This window comes from Setaria italica, chromosome IV (genome assembly GCF_000263155.2).
Source record: "Setaria italica strain Yugu1 chromosome IV, Setaria_italica_v2.0, whole genome shotgun sequence".
NCBI classification, from domain to species: Eukaryota; Viridiplantae; Streptophyta; class Magnoliopsida; order Poales; family Poaceae; genus Setaria; species Setaria italica.
This window is the reverse complement of record NC_028453.1, coordinates 5,260,231-5,279,322: the sequence shown is the minus strand read 5'-3', so window position 1 is coordinate 5,279,322 and position 19,092 is coordinate 5,260,231. Positions and strand designations below refer to the sequence as shown.

The window sequence follows — 19,092 nt, the reverse complement described above, 5'->3', positions numbered from 1 at the left end:
GTCGGGCGTCTCTTGTCACTAGATAACAGGGAGCACGGGAAGTTGTAACCTAGCCCGTCATCGCCCATGTCTGGGTGCAGGTCAAATTCTACAATGCCTGGTGCCATCCCAGCTTGAGACCAGCGGTCAGGAACGGCAGGGTCTATGTAGAAGCCATAGGGAGGTTCAAGCCTGAATGTTTTGATGCCAGTCCCGGTGTGGTTACGCATGATGCGGTCGACTCTGGAGAAGAACTCTCTTATCAGGGGGCTGTTCTTTCTCGATGGCAATGGGATCAAACGCCGGGAGGTCTTGCTCCATGAATCCTATGTGTACATGTTGAAGTTGAGCCTAGCATAGGATCGCCAAGAACGCAAGAATGCATGGGATATGCAGGCAGCCCGAGCAGCGTCTCGCATCGGCATGAAGGAATGTATGTGGCCAAGAATATCCTGCACGCACGAACAAGAAATATTATATATATAATTGTGATAACAAAAATTCATTTATACACTCCATACCTCTGGAAGGCTGAGCATCGTTCCTTGTTGGGGCAGGGGCACTTGCACAGGCACCGATCCGCCTGCAATTAAACCCCCACAAAACAAATTAGATCAACAACAGGTCAGGTAGTGAAACGAAGAACAATATATGTAGATGGTGTTTGGTTCGTAGAACGGTAACGCAGATGAAAGTGGAATGGAATTGCAGTACTTTCAGCTACGGAATGGGCGATTACACTATTTGTTCGGATCAACTGCGGTGATGTTATCAGATAGTATATATGCTTTCTTAGAATTTGAAAAAAAAAAAAGAAGACAACTGGAAGTCTGGAAGAACCTGATGAACTACAAAAGATGCAGCTTCAAAAGAAAGCACCGATCCCAATTACAATAGAAATTCAACAGACAATTGAGGAGAAAATCAATCTATACAAACACGATAAAATCAAAAATACAAAAAAAAAACCCCAATCTTCGCAAGACATCAGACATGGGAAACAGAAGCAACCAAAAGATAGGGAAGATGGGGGTTGAGGCGAGATACTGCATCGAAGACAAGCTTCCTGTTACCGTGGATGGCGCCGTCGTCGTTCCTCCTGCAGGCTCTCCGCCTCTCCCCATGGTATGTGCAGATCTCGGAAAGAGAGGATTTGGAAGAGATGGGGGTGGGAGAAAGCAAGCAGTGGCTCGAGATGAGAGCGGCGGCGAGTTTGCCGGCGGGGTTATTGCTCGCACGATCTGGAGGCAGAGGCGCGGCTCGCGGCCAGGAAAAACAAGCGTAGGGCGATTACGGAGGAGAAGGGGTGGTACCATGGTTGCATAGCGCGGGGATTACCATACGATATCCGATTACATTACATGTTGCCGAAACAAGATACAATCCGAATCTGCACAGGTATGTTACCTGATGATGAAGAGGCTGGGGTTGAGGCCATCTTATTCGATCTAGCAGCGACCCCTCATCTAATGAGCAAGTAGGGATGGGATCCCAGAGGAATCGATCCAAGAGATCCAAGAAGCCAACTCGCCGCCGGCCGGTAGATCGATTCAGCCGAGACTAACGGATCGGAGACGAAGAAGAAGCGACGAGGGTTTTTAGTCTGTACGGCATGCTATCGACGGCCCACCAACAAACTATAAAACGGGCGTGCTGTTATGTTACCGAGGAGGCCCAGGTCAGGAGAAGGCCCGCCCGCACACGTACGGCACCGCACCGCACCGAGCCAACGACGCCATCGCGCCGCGCGGAGGCGGAGCTGCTTTTCCGGGGGAGGCGACGCCGACACAGCGAGCGCGCGCGTCACCGCTCGCGAGAGCGCGGCCGGCCACACGCCATTGAATTGCGCTGACGGGAGGGAGCTTGGTAGGAGGGAAGCCGCCGAGCACTCGAGCCGCCCAAACCTCCATTAAACCGAGGTTATCTCGTGGTGGTTCGGCGGCAGAAGCTCAGTTCACCACGGCGCACACGTGGAGCTAGCGCTCATCTCGATCCTCCGAGCGGGCATGCCGCGGCACTATATACGTGCGTGCGTGGTCGCGTGGATATACCCGTGGCAGCATTTCTGATCGGTGCCAGCGGTCACGGGTGCCATGGCTCGCGCGGCAGCCCTGGTCGCCGGCGGCGGCCTCCTCCTCCAGTGCCTCTACTGTTGCTCCCTCCTGGCCGCGGCGGCCGGCGCCGGCGGGCGGTACGAGGCCCTGTTCAACTTCGGGGACTCGCTGGGAGACACGGGCAACATCTGCGTCAACATGACGGCGGCGGACCAGCTCCTGCTCACCGTCGCGCACCCGCCCTACGGCATGACCTACTTCGGCCGCCCCACCTGCCGCTGCTCCGACGGCCGCCTTGTCATCGACTTCCTCGGTACCCACGCGCACAAGGCTCGATCGGCCATGAATTTTGTTTTGCTACTACTCACTCCTGCAAGATCATGATGCCATGCATGCGTGTGCAGCTCAGGAGCTGGGCCTGCCGTTGCTCCCGCCGTCCAAGCTCCGGGGCGCGGACTTCCGCCGGGGCGCCAACATGGCCATCGTCGGCGGCACGGCGCTCGACTTCGCCTTCCTCGAGTCCATCGGCCTCGGCTACCCGGTCTGGAACAACGGCGCCATGAACGTCCAGATCCAGTGGCTCCGGGACATTCTTCCCTCCGTCTGCGGCGGCGGCGCGCCGCCGGGAGGACCTCGCTGCAGGGCCCACCTCGCCAAGTCCCTCTTCGTGTTCGGCCCCTTCGGCGGCAACGACTACAACGCCATGCTCTTCTTCGGCTTCACCACGGAGCATGCCAGGAACTACACGCCCAAGATCGTCGACACCGTCGCCTCCGGCGTCGAGGTGAGCCGTCTCGATCACTTGAAAACCACGAACACAAATCCATGAACTGATCACTAACGACATCTACTTGTGACTGATCTGATGTGATCTTGCAGCAACTGATACAGCTGGGCGCGGTGGACATCATCGTCCCGGGAGCACTGCCCGTGGGCTGCTTCGCAGTCTACCTGACGTTCCTCCCGAGCTCCAACCCGGCGGACTACGACGAGTACGGGTGCCTGAAGCCGCTCAACGAGCTCTCCGTCTACCAGAACGCCCTGCTCCAGCGGAGGCTCGCCGGGATCCGGGAGCGGCACCCGGCGGCGCGGATCATTTACGCCGACTACTACGGCCACGTCGAGCGGATGATCCGCAGCCCGGCGCGCTTCGGGTTCCGCGACGGCGCCGTCCCGGCGTGCTGCGGCGCCGGCGGCGGCAGGTTCAACTTCGAGCTCGACGCGCGGTGCGGCATGAAGGGCGCCGCCGCTTGCCCGGACCCGTCGACGCACGAGTCGTGGGACGGCGTCCACTTCACGGAGGCGGTGAACCGGCTGATCGCCGAGGGGTGGCTCAGGGGACCCTACTGCCATCCTCCCGTTGTGCTGCACTAGAGCGCAGGGGACGGCATCCAAGTGCGAACCTAATCCGCTAGCTACGCCTCAAAATGTCGATATCTACCTGATCCGATCAGGCCTGACATTGTGACGTGACGATGCATACTGTACTTACCACAATTTCACAACAATGGTGATGAATAACAAATATGGTTCATAACGGCAGATTTAGTGGCAACTTAGTGTTCGTCGAACAAATTTTTTTAGTGTTCGTTGAAGAAAAAAAATTGTTCATCGAAAAAAAACAACAAATTTAGTGTATATTTTCTTAGCAAGTGTAATCGTGCGTAAGTTGTAAGTTTGGCGAAACAAGCTTCCATACATAAACTTGCTTAGCTTAAACCAAGGTGGGATCCTCTAAGATATAAAAAATAATCTCCCCAACTTCCCCAATCTGCCATGTTTCTTCCCCGCGGAAAATGATGTACTCCAGCTGAAATGAACCGTTTATTCCTTGCACCTGGTACCAAACAAGCCACAAGTTACTTGGAATTTCTAAACTAGCACCAATGCTCCAGCACCTCTTTTAGGTGTTTCTCTCCTTAGTCCACCTTCTTAGCAAATACGCTGGAACTGCCCTAACGTGCTAGCTCAATGTACGTACATGGGTGGATATATTAGGGAAACTTTAGTGTTTATTCAGTTAGAAAGTGCAAAGGAAGGACACGATCATTGGCTAGCTACATGGCACAAAACACTCTAACATTTAGTATTAGAACCCTCATATATAGGCCTACACTAGAAATAAAATATTCCCTATCTAGCTTTTCCTTGATTCTCGCACCCCGCGCCACTATTCCATGCATGCGAAAAACAATATTTTTTTTAGATCTTAATTCGAGGTGCTAACTTTGGCTCTGGTGCTAAAATTTTCAAAACTAGCACCGGCACCCCAAACATTTGGTAAAGGTGGGATGGTATTCTCCCTCTTTAACATCGTTAGATCACACCTGAATTTTTCCATAGTCATCGTGACATCAACATTGTTGGTGTATATTGATCATGCATCCTTGTGACATCAACATAGTTGGTGTATATTGATCATGCATCCTTTTTACTAGGTAATAGCATGTGCGTTGCTACCGGCACATAAATTTGAAGGAAATAACAACTATTAAAAAAATCATGCAAAACACATGATGATTATAAGCAAGGGAATGAAATTGTAATGACAAATTTCATATCATGCATAATAGTCATTCTAGGAAGAATTGACCAATAACATTGCGCAAGATCAAGGCTTTTTTCATTTAGAAATAACAAAACTTGAATTTCAACTGCAGCATATATATTTCAACCCACCACACGATCAATGCTACATCTTAGTGTCAATTACAATAATTTTTCAATGTATTCATGGTGACGGCCCTTTGTTTAATCAACAAAAGTTACCAAACTGTTAATAAAGTGCAGTGCATATTTGAAGACAGTTTTTTTTAAAAAAATGATTGAAACCATTTTCCTGTTCGGCTGAGACCCCACTCCTTTTTCTAAACAATGTGTGGTTGCTTAAAAATAGGAACTTTGGAGTTGAGATAGACCACTCCTTTGCATTTGTAATCGATTTCTAGAACTGTGTCCTCACATCATCACCACCTCACCCCTACATCGAGATTAACGTCACCAGCCAACCAGTCATAAAGAAGGCAACAGAAGTTTGGTCCAGCACTTATGAAAACATACATGCTGCCATCCAGCACTTTTGAACTCCAACACATCAGGTTCAGTGATGCTCTGCAATGACAACTAATATAACAGGCTTCGGCAATGTAAGTAGGATCAGTTGATATAAAATAAGTATTGCATAAGAGTGGTTTGCCTATGCATGATAATGGTAGTCTTGTAGCTTGTCCATTTTAGGGTTGCTTACCCAACAGGTAGTTCAGGAAAATCTCCAAAAGTCCAAACTGCACGGAAAAGAGAAGGAAATTTTAAGTAGTAGAATTCAACAATATTAGATTTTACTTTGTCATATTAAATTCAGTAAAGTGTAGGAATCTGAGCAGACATGAATCTATATTCTAATATCAATTATGAAAAATTGCTCTCATACTACCAGGGCCTATGATGCATACTATCAGGGTGACCTGGACTCCCAGCAAGTTTAGCTCAACTGCAAAATCTTTCATTTCAGTTTTCATTGAAACCTTTTCAGCTTCTCAACAGATACAGCATTTTCTTGCTAAATAATCTATAGTTGATATGTTGCTAAATAATTTTGATAACTTGTGTAGCAACCAGTACAGTAATAAAATTCATGGCCTGATCCATCTATGGTTTGTACAACTTATGACTCCATAAAAAATTCAGGCCAACAGTGCACACTATTTGTAAATTGTAACTCAAGCAACCTTCTTGGACAACAGCACACCTAGATATGAAGAATCGTAATATTTTGCATTGAACCACCATTAACCAATAACCTAGCTTTCTTGGCAGAATGGCATGGACGGGAAGGAATCAGTAACAGCAAAATAAACCACATTTGGTATTGATTGTACAAGGGAAAGAAGGAAAATGATGTGTCCTAAAATCTAGAAGGCAAATGATTGGGCATTAGTCCTCACAAATACAATGGTTAATGCAGTTCTTGATACCTAAAGTCGCCCATTTACAGATTAAGAGCTGGTAGCCAAAAGTTGAATTTGAAACAAATGCCAGTGCTTTGTAGGCTTGAAACCAAAATTCATAAAATAAATAAGGATTGGAGAGCCTAAAGCTGATATGAAACAAATACCACTGCAATATCCCTGAAACCAAAATTCACAAAATAAACTGCATGTAGTCCAAATTATATGTTTGTTTGAAAATTAACTTTTCCACCTCTAACATGGAACCTGCATGTTATCTACCATGTTAAGATACATTGCATGGGCACAAGTACAATAAGTGGCCTCAATAACAAGAAGATTGGCTCAAGAATCAAGGTTAACATATCATCACTGATTGCTATAGAAAGTTGACGAGCAAAAGGCCAAAGTCTCCTAACTGCAAATCTTAAAGAAATATTGTCGAGAAATTAACATGCACAAAATAAAGTAGTCCAGAATTCCCATATTCAGAATATGACAGCATAAAAAGGTATTTCCAGTAGGTCTAACTATGGTTCAATCTGGCGATATGTATAAGTGTAAACTTGGATGAAGTAATGACTCTAAGAAATTAGCCTATTTATATTGCGGAAAAAAATCTCAGTTCTATCAAATTAGGAGCAAGATTAAAGCTACTGTCATCTAAAGGCACATAAACACAGGGAGACTCAAAGCAAACGATGGATAGTTGGATACCTCATCTGCAGTACCACATCGCAGAGCAGGTCACAGTCCTCCAGGCCTTCCAAAATCTTCAATATGCTAGCACTTGTGATATGTTCTGAAGAATGCGCTACAAATGTTCCCGGCCTCTTATTCTCTAGCAAGCCAGCTCCTCTCAAATAAACACGTAGTAGCATCTTTCTTCCTTCACACCTCTCTTCTCCCTCAGCCTCCACCGAGCAAGCAATCCTCAATAGCTAGCAACCTGCCAACCAGTTTCTTTCTTTTTCTTCCTCCAAATTAGCAAGCAACAGGTCAAATATAATCAGCAGCACACCTCTTCTCTGTTCTTCTGTCCACCATGCATGATTGCAGCAGCAACCAGTAGTTCTCCCTTCTTCCTGCCGGCAAGCACGACGAGCTGATCAGAAACCCAGCTAACCTTCTCTTCCTCCAATAGCAGCATGCATCAGCAGCAGCACGCTAAATCCATCTCAAAAATCCCCAAGCTCCAACATCACCGCCATGACCTCATCTCTCTCCATCGATTGTTGCTGCACCTCCATCCAAAGCACGACATCTCCTGAGCTTCTCCTCCTACCCGAGCCACAACTCCCAACCCATCTCCCTCAAGGGCAATTCAAGCCATGGCCTGCACCTCTGCTCCTCTCAATAGCACAGCTGCTAAGTTGGGGCAGATGCCGCAGGATGAGCCAGTCGAAGGCGACACAGACGCGAATGCTGATTGGGGAGGCAGAGGTGGGGAACACAAGGACGGGCAGCACGGGGGAAGGGGAGGCGGCATTTGTTTGATGGTGGCGGTGGATTTGGCGAGGAGGGGATCCCGCGCGAGGCACTGTCGCGCCGGGCGGCGCGGCGCGGTGAGCGCAGAGGGCGAGCGCGGTGAGGAGGAAGAGGGGCGGCGAGGAAGTGCTGCAGACCATGGGTAAAGGATGGCGATTGGCGAGAGGCAGACCCACACGGGCGGGCAGAACCACGGACCTGTCGATGCGGTGGACGGCAGCGGCGACGCAGGGAGGAATCGGCGGTGGCCCCGCGGCGGCGCAGGGAGTGAGTGGCGGTGGCCCCGTGGCGGCGCAGGGAGTGAGTGGCGGCGGCGCGACGGCGACGCAGGGAGGTAGCGGTGGCGGCCCGGCGGCGACGCAGCGAGGGGTCGTCGTCGGGGGCTGAAGGTTTTTCGAATTGGCAACGCAGGAAGGAAGTCGCCCGTGGCTCTGCCAGGCAGAGGCAGGTTTTGGCGACACGGACGCTGGCTTCTTTTTATTGGTAGAGATAGAGATATGTCCCAGCCCTCCACCATTGCGATAACCGTCCATCCCACAACCTAGCAGCCTACTATTTCAAACCCCGGCAGCCCCTTCTCCCCTAACTCCGGCGTGACGTTCATACAACGTTGACTCATCAGAATTCACAAAAAGTCATGCGTCAACTGCAGATGCGTCAGCCTGCAAGCTCGTCAACCAGGGTGTCGACGTCCACAGCCGGGGCGACGCCGCCGCCGCCGCCGCCCATGATCTCTGATCTTGCAATGCTAGCGTCAGTTAGGTTCAGGCGGTTACTTTGTGGTGACATGCTAGATTGATTCGGCTCTCTCAACCTTGTTTGCCGAGTTGTTAGTTGCATATATAGTATACTGTTGTTGCTTTCTTCGCATCTTGCTGTTCCGCAAAAATTGTACATCCATGGAACAGGGATCAATGGAAGATGTAACCTTGTTTGTGTATTGGCCCCTTGCTTGTTCCTGTTGTTCAACATACATGGCATGATGTCACGATTCGTTTTAGCGTTGCGTTTCGCTGTTCTGGCGGCTTCACCTTCACGTACGTCGTCGTCGCCCTCCTGCAAGCACTATAGGTCAACCTGGTACTTCTTCATTTCGATCACTCGATCCGCTGGGAAGCCTCATCCTCGTGTTCTTGGACAATATCAGATAGATATCGAGTACATTGTGCGAGCAGCTTTCTCTGAACTCGAGAGTTCAAAGGGTCACGACTGGACGACTGGGTAGAGTTCGTAGCAACCAGCAAGCCCTTCCGGATTGCAGCCAAATTTAACGAAACTGGGTTCTTAGTTCTTAAGTAACTTGGACACAGAGACCCATCGATCCACGTAGGGCTTGGGGCTTGGAGCGATCCCCTCAGAATCGCACGTTGCGTCGTGGACGTGATCCACCAATCCTTTCCCCTTACGTCCCGTCCGACAAAAACCCTCCGATCCTCTACTTAACCCTCCCCTCCTGCCTAGCAACGACGTGGCGCAAACCTTCGCCAACCGCGCCGCCGCCGTCGCCCTGAATTCCCAGCACGCATTGGCATCCGACGACCATGGCTGCATCGAAAAGCAAGGCCCCGAGCAAGGACGGCGTCGACGAGCAGTCTGGAGACGGCGCGGGGGACGCACACGTTCAAGATCGCCGACTACAGCTTGCAGAGGAACCTTAGAGTCGAGCCGCCCTCGGATTTGTCGGACAACCTCAGAAAGTTGCTTGAGGTGAATGTAAAGATGTAAAGCTATTTGGTAAACGTGGTTAGCAAACTCGCATCCCACGGTTCCGCGTTTATATAGTGCCGGAGGCTGTCACAATTACATGGAGATAGATTACAGCTTGACTTTCAAGTACACAGTTAAACCTTCCTATCTTTAACTATCTTCTTATCTGTTACAATATTCTACGTCTTTATCTCATGGAACCAGATAGCTTCATGCGCCTAATCCTTGCTGTACGACGTACCTTGACAGGATTGCCATGCGCTGTACGTGAGCAGGTCTTTAACAAAGTCCTACACCAACACGTTTTCTTAACAACCCCTCTCAATCTTAACCCGGTTTCTTAACCATGTTAAGATTGTTTCTGAACATCTTGAACTTCTGTGTAGCAAGCGCTTTTGTGAAACCATCCGCTAGTTGATCTCCTGAGGGTATAAACCGAATCTCCAACTGTTTTCTTGTAACCCTTTCTCGAACAAAGTGAAAATCAATCTCAATATGTTTAGCCCTTGCATGAAACACTGGATTTGCTGATAGATATGTTGCTCCAAGGTTATCACACCATAAGCGAGGAATTTGATATTTTACTCCCAATTCTTTTAGCAACGTCTCTACCCAAATTAATTCAGCAGTAGCATTGGCAAGAGATTTGTACTCAGCTTCTGTACTGGATCTTGACACCGTAGGCTGTTTCCTAGCACTCCAGGAAATCAGGTTTGGTCCAAAGAATACAGCAAACCCTCCTGTCGACCGACGATCATCAACACATCCTGCCCAATCAGCATCAGAGAATGCACTAACAAGGACGGAATCTGAAGCTTTAATACTCAATCCCATACTGATTGTTCCTTTGACATATCTCAAAATCCTCTTTGCTGCACTCCAATGAGATGTCGTCGGCGCATGCAAGAACTGACAAACTTTATTTACAGCAAACGCTATATCTGGCCGAGTCAGAGTCAAATACTGCAATGCTCCAACTATACTTCGATATCGAGTTGAGTCACCCGGCGACAGGAGCTCACCGTCTTCCCTTGACATCTTTTCGATTGATGACAAGGGAGTTGGTGACTCCTTGCAGTTCAGCATACCAACTCTTGTCAAGATATCTCTTGCATATTTTTCTTGGCATAATTGAATACCACCTCGCATTGGCTGCACTTCAATACCAAGAAAATAATTTAAGCTTCCAAGATCCTTGAGAGCAAATTCTTCTTTCAAATCCGTCAGCAGTGCTGTGATAGCCTTGGGTGACGAGCTAGTCACAATAATGTCATCCACATATATAAGCATGAAAATTGTGACACCTCCTTTTGAATAAATAAAAAGCGACATATCTGATTTTGAAGCTTTGAACCCAAGATCATACAACTTTGAGCTGAGCCGAGCATACCAGGCTCTAGGAGCTTGTTTCAACCCATATAATGCTTTGTCTAACCTGCACACAAAATTGGGATGTTTTGGATCCTCAAAGCCTGGCGGCTGTCTCATGTACACCTCTTCTTCAAGAACGCCATGTAAAAACGCATTCTGAACGTCCAACTGTCGTAGGCACCATCCTCTGGCAACAACTATAGACAAGACCAATCGAACCGTAGCAATTTTTACAACAGGACTAAAAGTATCTTCATAATCAATTCCATACCTTTGTTTAAACCCTTTTGCTACGAGCCGAGCTTTGTATCTATCAATGCTTCCATCAGACTTCCTTTTCACCTTGTAGACCCATTTGCAATCAATGAGATTTACACCTTGCTTGGGTGGAACTAATCGCCATGTTTTATTTCGGTGTAATGCACCAATCTCCTCCTTCATAGCTTGAGTCCAGCGAGGATGACCAAGTGCCTCAACTAGGCCATCAGGCTCTCCTGTCGAGCAAAATCCTGTATACCGAATAGTACCATCTGTATACATTTTGGGTTTGAATATTCCACGCTGCGATCTGGTTGTAACTCGCTGTTGCCCGTCATCCGTAGAAAATCCGCCGTCCGCGGATGGTCCGTCGTCCGTAGGAGACTCCGCAGCGAATCCGGAGTCGTTCCCCCTTGGCGCTGATGTAGGGGCAGCAGATGAAGCGAGAGTATCCGCTGGAGCTACGCCAGCCGGGTACGGCGTATCCGCTTGGAAGCTGGAGCCGTCCGCCAGCGGATCCATCTGGCCTTCCGTGCTCCCCGGGCTGTTAACCAAAGATGGCAATCCAGTGCCTGAAATAGGATCCGATGCCTCTGTTTGATTCCTGGAGACTTCCTGCGCATCACAATCATCACTGAAAAAATTGTTATGAGGATTAGATAATACCATATCATCACTATTTGCTTCCCCATAGCTGGAACGAAGATGTGAAGGAAGGAGTAATATTTCTTGATGGAGCCTTGCTCCAGCACTTTCATGTAAAGCTTCAAAGGGGAACACTGCTTCATCAAATATGACATCCCGAGAGATATACACTCGCCCTGTCGATATATCGAGGCACTTGTAACCTTTATGGAGAGAACTATAACCGAGGAAAGCACATCGGACAGAGCGGAAAGATAGCTTTTTAGCATTAAAGGGTCTAAGGTTCGGCCAGCAGGCACACCCAAATGTACGAAGAAAGGAATAGTTTGGTTGTTCACGACATAGAAGCTCAAGAGGAGATTGATAATCAGTGACCTTGCTAGGGAGGCGATTTATAAGATAGGTGGCTGCAAGGAATGCCTCATCCCAAAATTTCAAAGGCATAGATGCTTTAGCAAGAAGAGCTAGCCCAACTTCTACTATGTGCCGATGTTTTCTTTCAGCAGACCCATTCTGTTGATGCGCATGGGGACATGAGACCCGATGGGTTATCCCACTCCTTTGAAAGAAGGCATTTAACTTTTTATACTCACCACCCCAATCTATTTGCATAGAGAGGATTTTCTTATCAAATTGTCTTTCAACTAATTTTTGGAAGTCTAGAAACACATTGAACACATCTGATTTATTTTTAAGGAGGTAAATCCAAGTGTAGCGACTAAAATCATCAATGAAGCTGACATAATAGGTGAACATCCCAACAGATGTAGGCGCTGGCCCCCATACATCGGAGTGGATCAAAACAAGAGGAGCAGGAGCGGAATTCTCAGATGTGGAATAAGGTAGCTGATGACTTTTAGCTCTTTGGCAAGAATCACACACTGAATTGATAGTATTATTGCTAATAAAAGGTAGGTTATGATCTCTAAGAATACGAGATACTATAGGAAAAGCAGGATGTCCTAGACGACTATGCCACCGTTCTATCGTCGGTTTAACTGCGGCGAGGACTTCTTTGCTTGGGCTGCCATCTGAGTTGTGCGGCACCAAGGGATAGAGACCCCCTTCACATCTTCCTCGATGAAGAATTTTCCTCGTTGCCCGATCCTTGATAAGGAAAAAGTTTGGATGAAATTCAAAAAGAACATTATTGTCAAGGGTGAGGCGATGGACAGATGCAAGATTTTTATGTGAGCTTGGAACATGAAGAATATTTCTCAAGACCAGATTGCGAGAGGGGGTTTGCAAAATAGAATGACCGATATTATTAATCCTCATACCTTGGCCACTTGCAGAGTATACTTGATCTCGACCGCCGTACTTTTCTTGCACAGTCAGCTTCTCCAAATTGGAAGTGATGTGATCTGAGGCGCCACTATCTGCATACCAATTTGTATCAATCCCATATGCTGCAGCAGGGCTAGAGTTGGATGTCTTGTTGCTGTTCGCTTGATTGTCATCATCATATCTATACCAACACTCTCTTGCTGTGTGATTTGGCCGATCACAAATTTGGCACTTTGGCTTGTTGTTTCCCTAGCCGCCACTCCTAAAAGATTGACGAGCATCATCGGCACCACCATAGCTTCGGCCTCCACGATTTCCTCCACGGCCACGGCCAAAGTTCCCACGACCACGTGGGTTATAACCACCACCGCGACCTCTGGATGCAGAATTGGCAGACGACATGTACTGGCTGCCAGAGTTGTCACGCAACATCTCCAGCCTTGTTTCATATGCCATCACCTGAGCATATAATTCGCTCAAAGGAATCTGATCAGTACGACCCATGACAGAAGTAACAATAGGATTATACTCACTGTCCAAGCCAGAAAGAATGAAGGATATCATCTCATCGTCTTCTACTTTCTTCCCAGCACCGGCAAGCTCGTCGGCGAGTGCTTTCATCTTGTTGAAGTAGACTGATGTCGTCATGCTTCCCTTCTTGAGAGTTGACAATTGCATCCGTAGATGAGTCACTCTTGCTCGGGATTGGGCGGAAAACATATTTTCCAGCGCCACCCACACTTCTGCAGATGAGGACAGGGTTGCAACCTGTCCAAGCACGTCCTTTGTAACTGAGTTGAATAGGAACGCGAGAATTTGCTGGTCTTGCGCCAGCCATGAGGAATATGCCGGGTTGCTAACAATCTCCTTGGATTTGTCCTCCCTGACGATCTCCAGAAACTCAGATGGGGCTTTGACGGATCCCTCTAGGATTCCCAATAGCTGCGCCCCTCTGATGGGTGGAAGAACTTGCGCCTTCCACAACACGTAATTATCTCTGGTAAGCTTCTCGGTGACTTGGGGACCAAGCGGCGCCAATGCTGTCGCCGAGGAAGAGGATGTCGCCATGACGTTGACGCTTCTTAGATGAAGATGGCTCTGATTACCATGTAAAGATGTAAAGCTATTTGGTAAACGTGGTTAGCAAACTCGCATCCCACGGTTCCGCGTTTATATAGTGCCGGAGGCTGTCACAATTACATGGAGATAGATTACAGCTTGACTTTCAAGTACACAGTTAAACCTTCCTATCTTTAACTATCTTCTTATCTGTTACAATATTCTACGTCTTTATCTCATGGAACCAGATAGCTTCATGCGCCTAATCCTTGCTGTACGACGTACCTTGACAGGATTGCCATGCGCTGTACGTGAGCAGGTCTTTAACAAAGTCCTACACCAACACGTTTTCTTAACAGTGAAGAAAGGAGTGGACGTGACATTCGAGGTCAGAGGCGAGGCTTTCCCTGCCCACAGGGTTGTGCTTGCGATGCGGTCGCCGGTCTTCGATGCGGAGCTCTATGGACCGATGGAGGAGAAGAGACTAGAGAGCTCTATGGACCGATGGAGGAGAAGGTCTTCGATGCGGAGCTCTATGGACCGATGGAGGAGAAGAGACTAGAGAGCTCTATGGACCGATGGAGGAGAAGAGACTAGCCAGCTCATAACGGTTGAAGACATGCATTCTGACCAGAGCGTTGCTTCATTTCATATACACACAGATTCCATGCCTGATTTGGAGGGTTTCGATGCCGATGACCAGAAGGGGATGATTAAGCACTTGGTTGTTGCTGCAGATAGGTATGCTATGGGAATTGGGAAGACTAAAGCAGATTTGAGAAGGCATCCTTTGCAAGAGTCTTGATGCTGACAATGTGGCTACTATACATGCTCTAGCAGACCAACATCATTGCAGCAATCTAAAAAATGCTTGCGTAGAATTTATCGCATCATCGGAAACATATAGATAATGTGGTGGCTAGCCAAGAGTACGTGGATCTCAAAAAATCATGTCCAGTGCTGCTAGTAGATATGCTGGAAAATGCTACCAGGCAGCTGCAATAGGTGGCTGAGATAAGCTGCTTTGCCCTACCTATTAGTTTGTGCGCACTTTGACCTCCACCGACGATGGGTAAACTCGTTGGGGGTGCTTGGACTCTGGCAAGCGTCTTGTGTCGGCGACATGTGATGGGGATATGTGAAATGGCTTCGGATCCCAAAGAATCCAAAAGAATGTTTGATTTTTCCCTAGAGATGTTTTGTGTTTTCCTTAATTAATTGGTGCATGTTTCTTTACTTTTTCATAGGCATTGCTTATAAAATTAGAACTATATATATAATTATTTTATATATGTTTGGAATTTAGATTGACTGTTTACAATTTTTGGGGTGATATGATCGATGTCTTAATGCTGAGTCATGTTTTGAGATTATTTCTGGAGAGAATATACTTTCTAGACTATATTGCGGGTCCAGTGGATAGGGCGGAGCCTAAGTAGTACGGCATGAAGGGCGCCGCCGTGCGCCTAGACCCGCCAACGCATGAGTTCTTGGACCGCGTTCACCTAATGGAGATGGTCAACACACAGATCGCCGAAGGGTGTCTAATGAGGCCCTACTACCACCCTCACGTTGTGCTACACTAGAGCGTAGATCACGTACGCCATCGATGTGGGGGAAGCTATTATAGTACGCCTCAAAATGTCAATAAATCTACCCTAATCGGTCGATCGGGCCTGACATTGTGACATGATGGCGCATACTGTACTTATCACAATTTCATAAAGATGGTAGCGATGAACAGCAGATATGTTTTATAATTAAGGACAGTTTTAGTGTATGTTTTCTTAGGAAGGTGCAAATGTGGATGCATTGTAGGGTGCTAGCTTGGCAAAACAAGCTTCAACCTGCAAACTCGCTTAGCTCAAACTAAGGTGGGACCTATTAAAAAAATATAAAAATTGCATTAAAAATTTGGCTAGGCCAGAGACTATTCTTTTTCTAGGAAATAGGAAAAAGGAAAAATCTTCCCCCAACCTGCAAGCATTTATGTCCTGCCAAAGTATTCCATCTCAAATGAATTATTTATTATATTCCTTACATCAAGTGCCTAAGCGAGTCAAAGATGTTTGAAATTTTTAGCCGAACACCTAGGCTCCAATTTATTATACCTTTTCCGGTTGTTTCTCAATCCTCCATGCATCCCGTACCTATATTGAAGGTGACCTACCGTGCTAGCTCAAATGTACGTACATCGAAAGATATACTAGTGATGCGGCAGTGGTAGACTACTGGATAGTAGCTCGTAGCCATCATAACATGAACAACCAAGGAGATGTTATAATATATTATTTTTCTTTTGCGACATCCCTTTCTTTATCTTTTACCTCCTTCAACAGTTGGTGCACATTCATCATGCATCGCTTTAAGAATATAATTTTAGCTATGTACCTAGATAGCTTGTCCAGATAAAGCAGTTGGGTTTGTTCCCGTGAGTGCAGATGCGGCTCCGACACGGATCATCAGCACAGGACACGCACACAGGCTCAACCAATCTTTGTCCGTCCGTTCTCCGCAAGGACTACAGGATGCTGCAGGACGCCACCAAGCAGGGTCGGAGCAGGCGGTTAGACGACTCAACTCGGACTCGGCGATTGACAACAGATGATGACTGGACCATTGGCCCGTGGACCGTCGTCGCCGTATATAAAGAACTAAGGGCTCCCAAGGCTCCCATCACGTAGCGGGCTATCATCGTCCATCGCCTCGACTTCTCGTCCTTCGCAAGCGCACGCGAAGAGAGAGGTCTCTGCTGCTAGGGCATCGATCGTCTGCCGGCGGCGGGATGGGGAAGAGGAAGTCGAGGAAGACGAAGGCGCCGCCGCCGAAGAAGGCGAAGCTGGAGAAGGCCTTCGACTGCCCCTTCTGCAACAGCCGAGCCAGCGTCGAGTGCACCATCAACCTCAAGGACCGGATCGCCACGGCCCGGTGCGAGGTCTGCAAGGACGTCTACTTCACCAGCGCCCACGCGCTCACGGAGCCCATCGACGTCTACAGCGACTGGATCGACGCCTGCGAGCTTGCCAACGAGGGCGTCGTCAGGGGCGACGATTTCTGATCGTAGTATCAGTTAGTTGCAGGCGGTTAAAAACCTGTTGTGACATGCTAGATCGATTCGGCTATCTCAAGCTTGTTTGTCGAGGTTTTAGTTGCATATAGATTCTGTTGCATTGCTTTCTTTGCATCGTGCTATTCCGCAAAAATTGTACATCCATGGAACAGGGATCGATGGAAGATGCAACTTAATTTTTATAGTGGTTATCTTCTTTGTTTCTTGTTGTTTGTAGAATTGTAGTTAGTGTACATTAGTACATATGGAACCATGAGTTGAAGCTGGTTGTTCGATACTTTGGTCACTCGTCAAATTGGGAACCTCTCGTGTTCTTGGCTTGGCCACATATTTTGTCAGATCGATATCGCGTACATTGTCGTGCATGACTGCATGTCATGGACAGGATTTGGAGATGACGTCGTATGCGACTTTTTTTTTCTGAATAAAGGGTCGAAATTTAACGAAACTCGTTTTCTTGCGTTGTGATCGTTTGTCTCGTTGATATCTCTGTTCGAGATCCGAAAGTGCAGAGAGTCAGAGACCCTGATCGATCCACGGCTTGGAACGATCCCCTCGGAATCGTACGTGCGTCGTTGACGGGATCCCAGTCCTTCACTTAACCCTCCCTCCTCCTGCCTAGCTACGTCGCACAAACCCCCCACCCTTGGCGCCGCCGCCGCCGCCACCATGGCGGCATCCGAAAGGCCACGAGCAAGGACGGCGTCGACGTGCAGCCTAGAGACGGCGCGGGGGACGCACGCGTTCAAGATCTCCGACTACATCTCGCAGAGGGGCCTCGTCGTCCGTGGCGGCGGCGGCAGATTCATCCAGTCCGCCGCCTTCGCCGTCGGCGCGGCCACAACTGGCGCGTCCGCTGCTACCCCGACGGGCCGACGGCGCCTGGCGAGACAGGCACATGGACTACGCCGCGGTCTACCTCGAGCTTGTAAGCAAGAACGCCGAGATCATGGCAACCTTCGACCTGAGGCTGGTCGATCAGCAGGCCACCGGGCAGTCCCTGGTCCTGTGCCACGTGGCGAAACCAAGGCTGTTCACCACGAAAGCCTACGGTTGGGGTAGCACCTTGGGCACGAGCCGTTTCAAGAAGAAGAGCGTGCTGGAAGCGTCGCCGTACATGCGCGACGACAGCATGTGATCGAGTGTGACGTCACTGTGGTAACCAACAAGAAACCATGGGTAGAGCTGGACTTTGATGAGGTGCCCGTGCCGCCTTCGGACCTGTCGGACAATCTTGGAAAGTTGCTTGTGGGGAAGAAAGGGGCGGACGTGACATTCAAGGTCGGAGGCGAGGCTTTTCCTGCCCATAGGATTGTGCTTGCGATGCGGTCGCCGGTCTTCGAGGCGGAGCTCTATGGGCCAATGGAGGAGAAGACCAGCCAGCACATAACCGTCCAAGACATGCAGCCTGATGTTTTCAGAGCGTTGCTTCATTTCATTTACGCGGATTCGATGCCAGGCATGGAAGGTTTCGACGCGCGATGATAGGGAGGAGATGATTAAGCACTTGCTGGTTGCTGCAGATAGGTATGATGTGAGAAGACTAAAGCAGATTTGCGAAGGTATTCTTTGCAAGAGTCCTGATGTAGAGAACGTGGCTACTATACTGGCTCTAGCAGACCAGCATCATTGCAACAATCTCAGAAATGCTTGCGTAGAATTTATCGCATATCATCGGGCAAAATAGATAATGTGGTGGCTAGCCAAGAGTATGTGAATCTGAAAAAATTATGTCCAGTGGTCCTGGTAGATATGCTGGAGAATGTTACCAGGCTACTGCAATAGGTGGCTGAGATACGCTGCCTTGCCTTGCCCTTTAGTTTGTGCTTTGACTTCCACTGACGATGCGCAACTCGCTAGGGTGCTCGGACTCTAGCGAGCGGCTTGTGATGGTGATATGTGAAATGGCTTTGGATCCCAAAAAATGCTTGGGTTTTTCCCTAAATGTTTTGTGTTTCCCTTAATTGGTGCAGGTTTCTTTACTTTTTTCCTTGGCATTGCTCACAAAATTGGAACTGGAATTATTTTTATAGGTGTTTGGAATTGAGATTGACTGTTTAGATTTTTTGGGATGATACGATGTCAGGATGTTGGATTAGGATTTTGGGATTATTTCTGGGCAGAATCTACTTTAATTTCTAGATTAAATGATAGAAATGAAGAAAAATGTAGGAATCAATATATCTGGATGGACGATGTGGACATCAGGAACTTTCCACAATGCTAG

The 19,092-nt window shown here is 48.2% G+C and overlaps 2 protein-coding genes and 1 pseudogene across 2 annotated transcripts; all 3 read left to right on the top strand.

The window, feature by feature from the left end:
• The first annotated feature begins 2,072 nt into the window (after positions 1-2,072).
• On the top strand, positions 2,073-3,407 carry LOC101752850 (GDSL esterase/lipase At5g45910). The gene is made up of 3 exons (XM_004966687.1): positions 2,073-2,346; positions 2,438-2,817; positions 2,913-3,407. The coding sequence occupies exons 1-3, from the start codon at positions 2,073-2,075 to the stop codon at positions 3,405-3,407; spliced, it is 1,149 nt and encodes a 382-aa protein (XP_004966744.1).
• A 13,173-nt stretch (positions 3,408-16,580) lies between these two features.
• LOC101786594 (transcription elongation factor 1 homolog) lies at positions 16,581-16,853 on the top strand. The gene has a single exon (XM_004966686.1). It carries the CDS (start codon positions 16,581-16,583, stop codon positions 16,851-16,853), a length of 273 nt encoding a protein of 90 aa, XP_004966743.1.
• Positions 16,854-17,763: 910 nt separating this feature from the next.
• Positions 17,764-18,650, top strand: LOC101786198 (annotated as a pseudogene).
• The last annotated feature ends 442 nt before the right edge of the window (positions 18,651-19,092 follow it).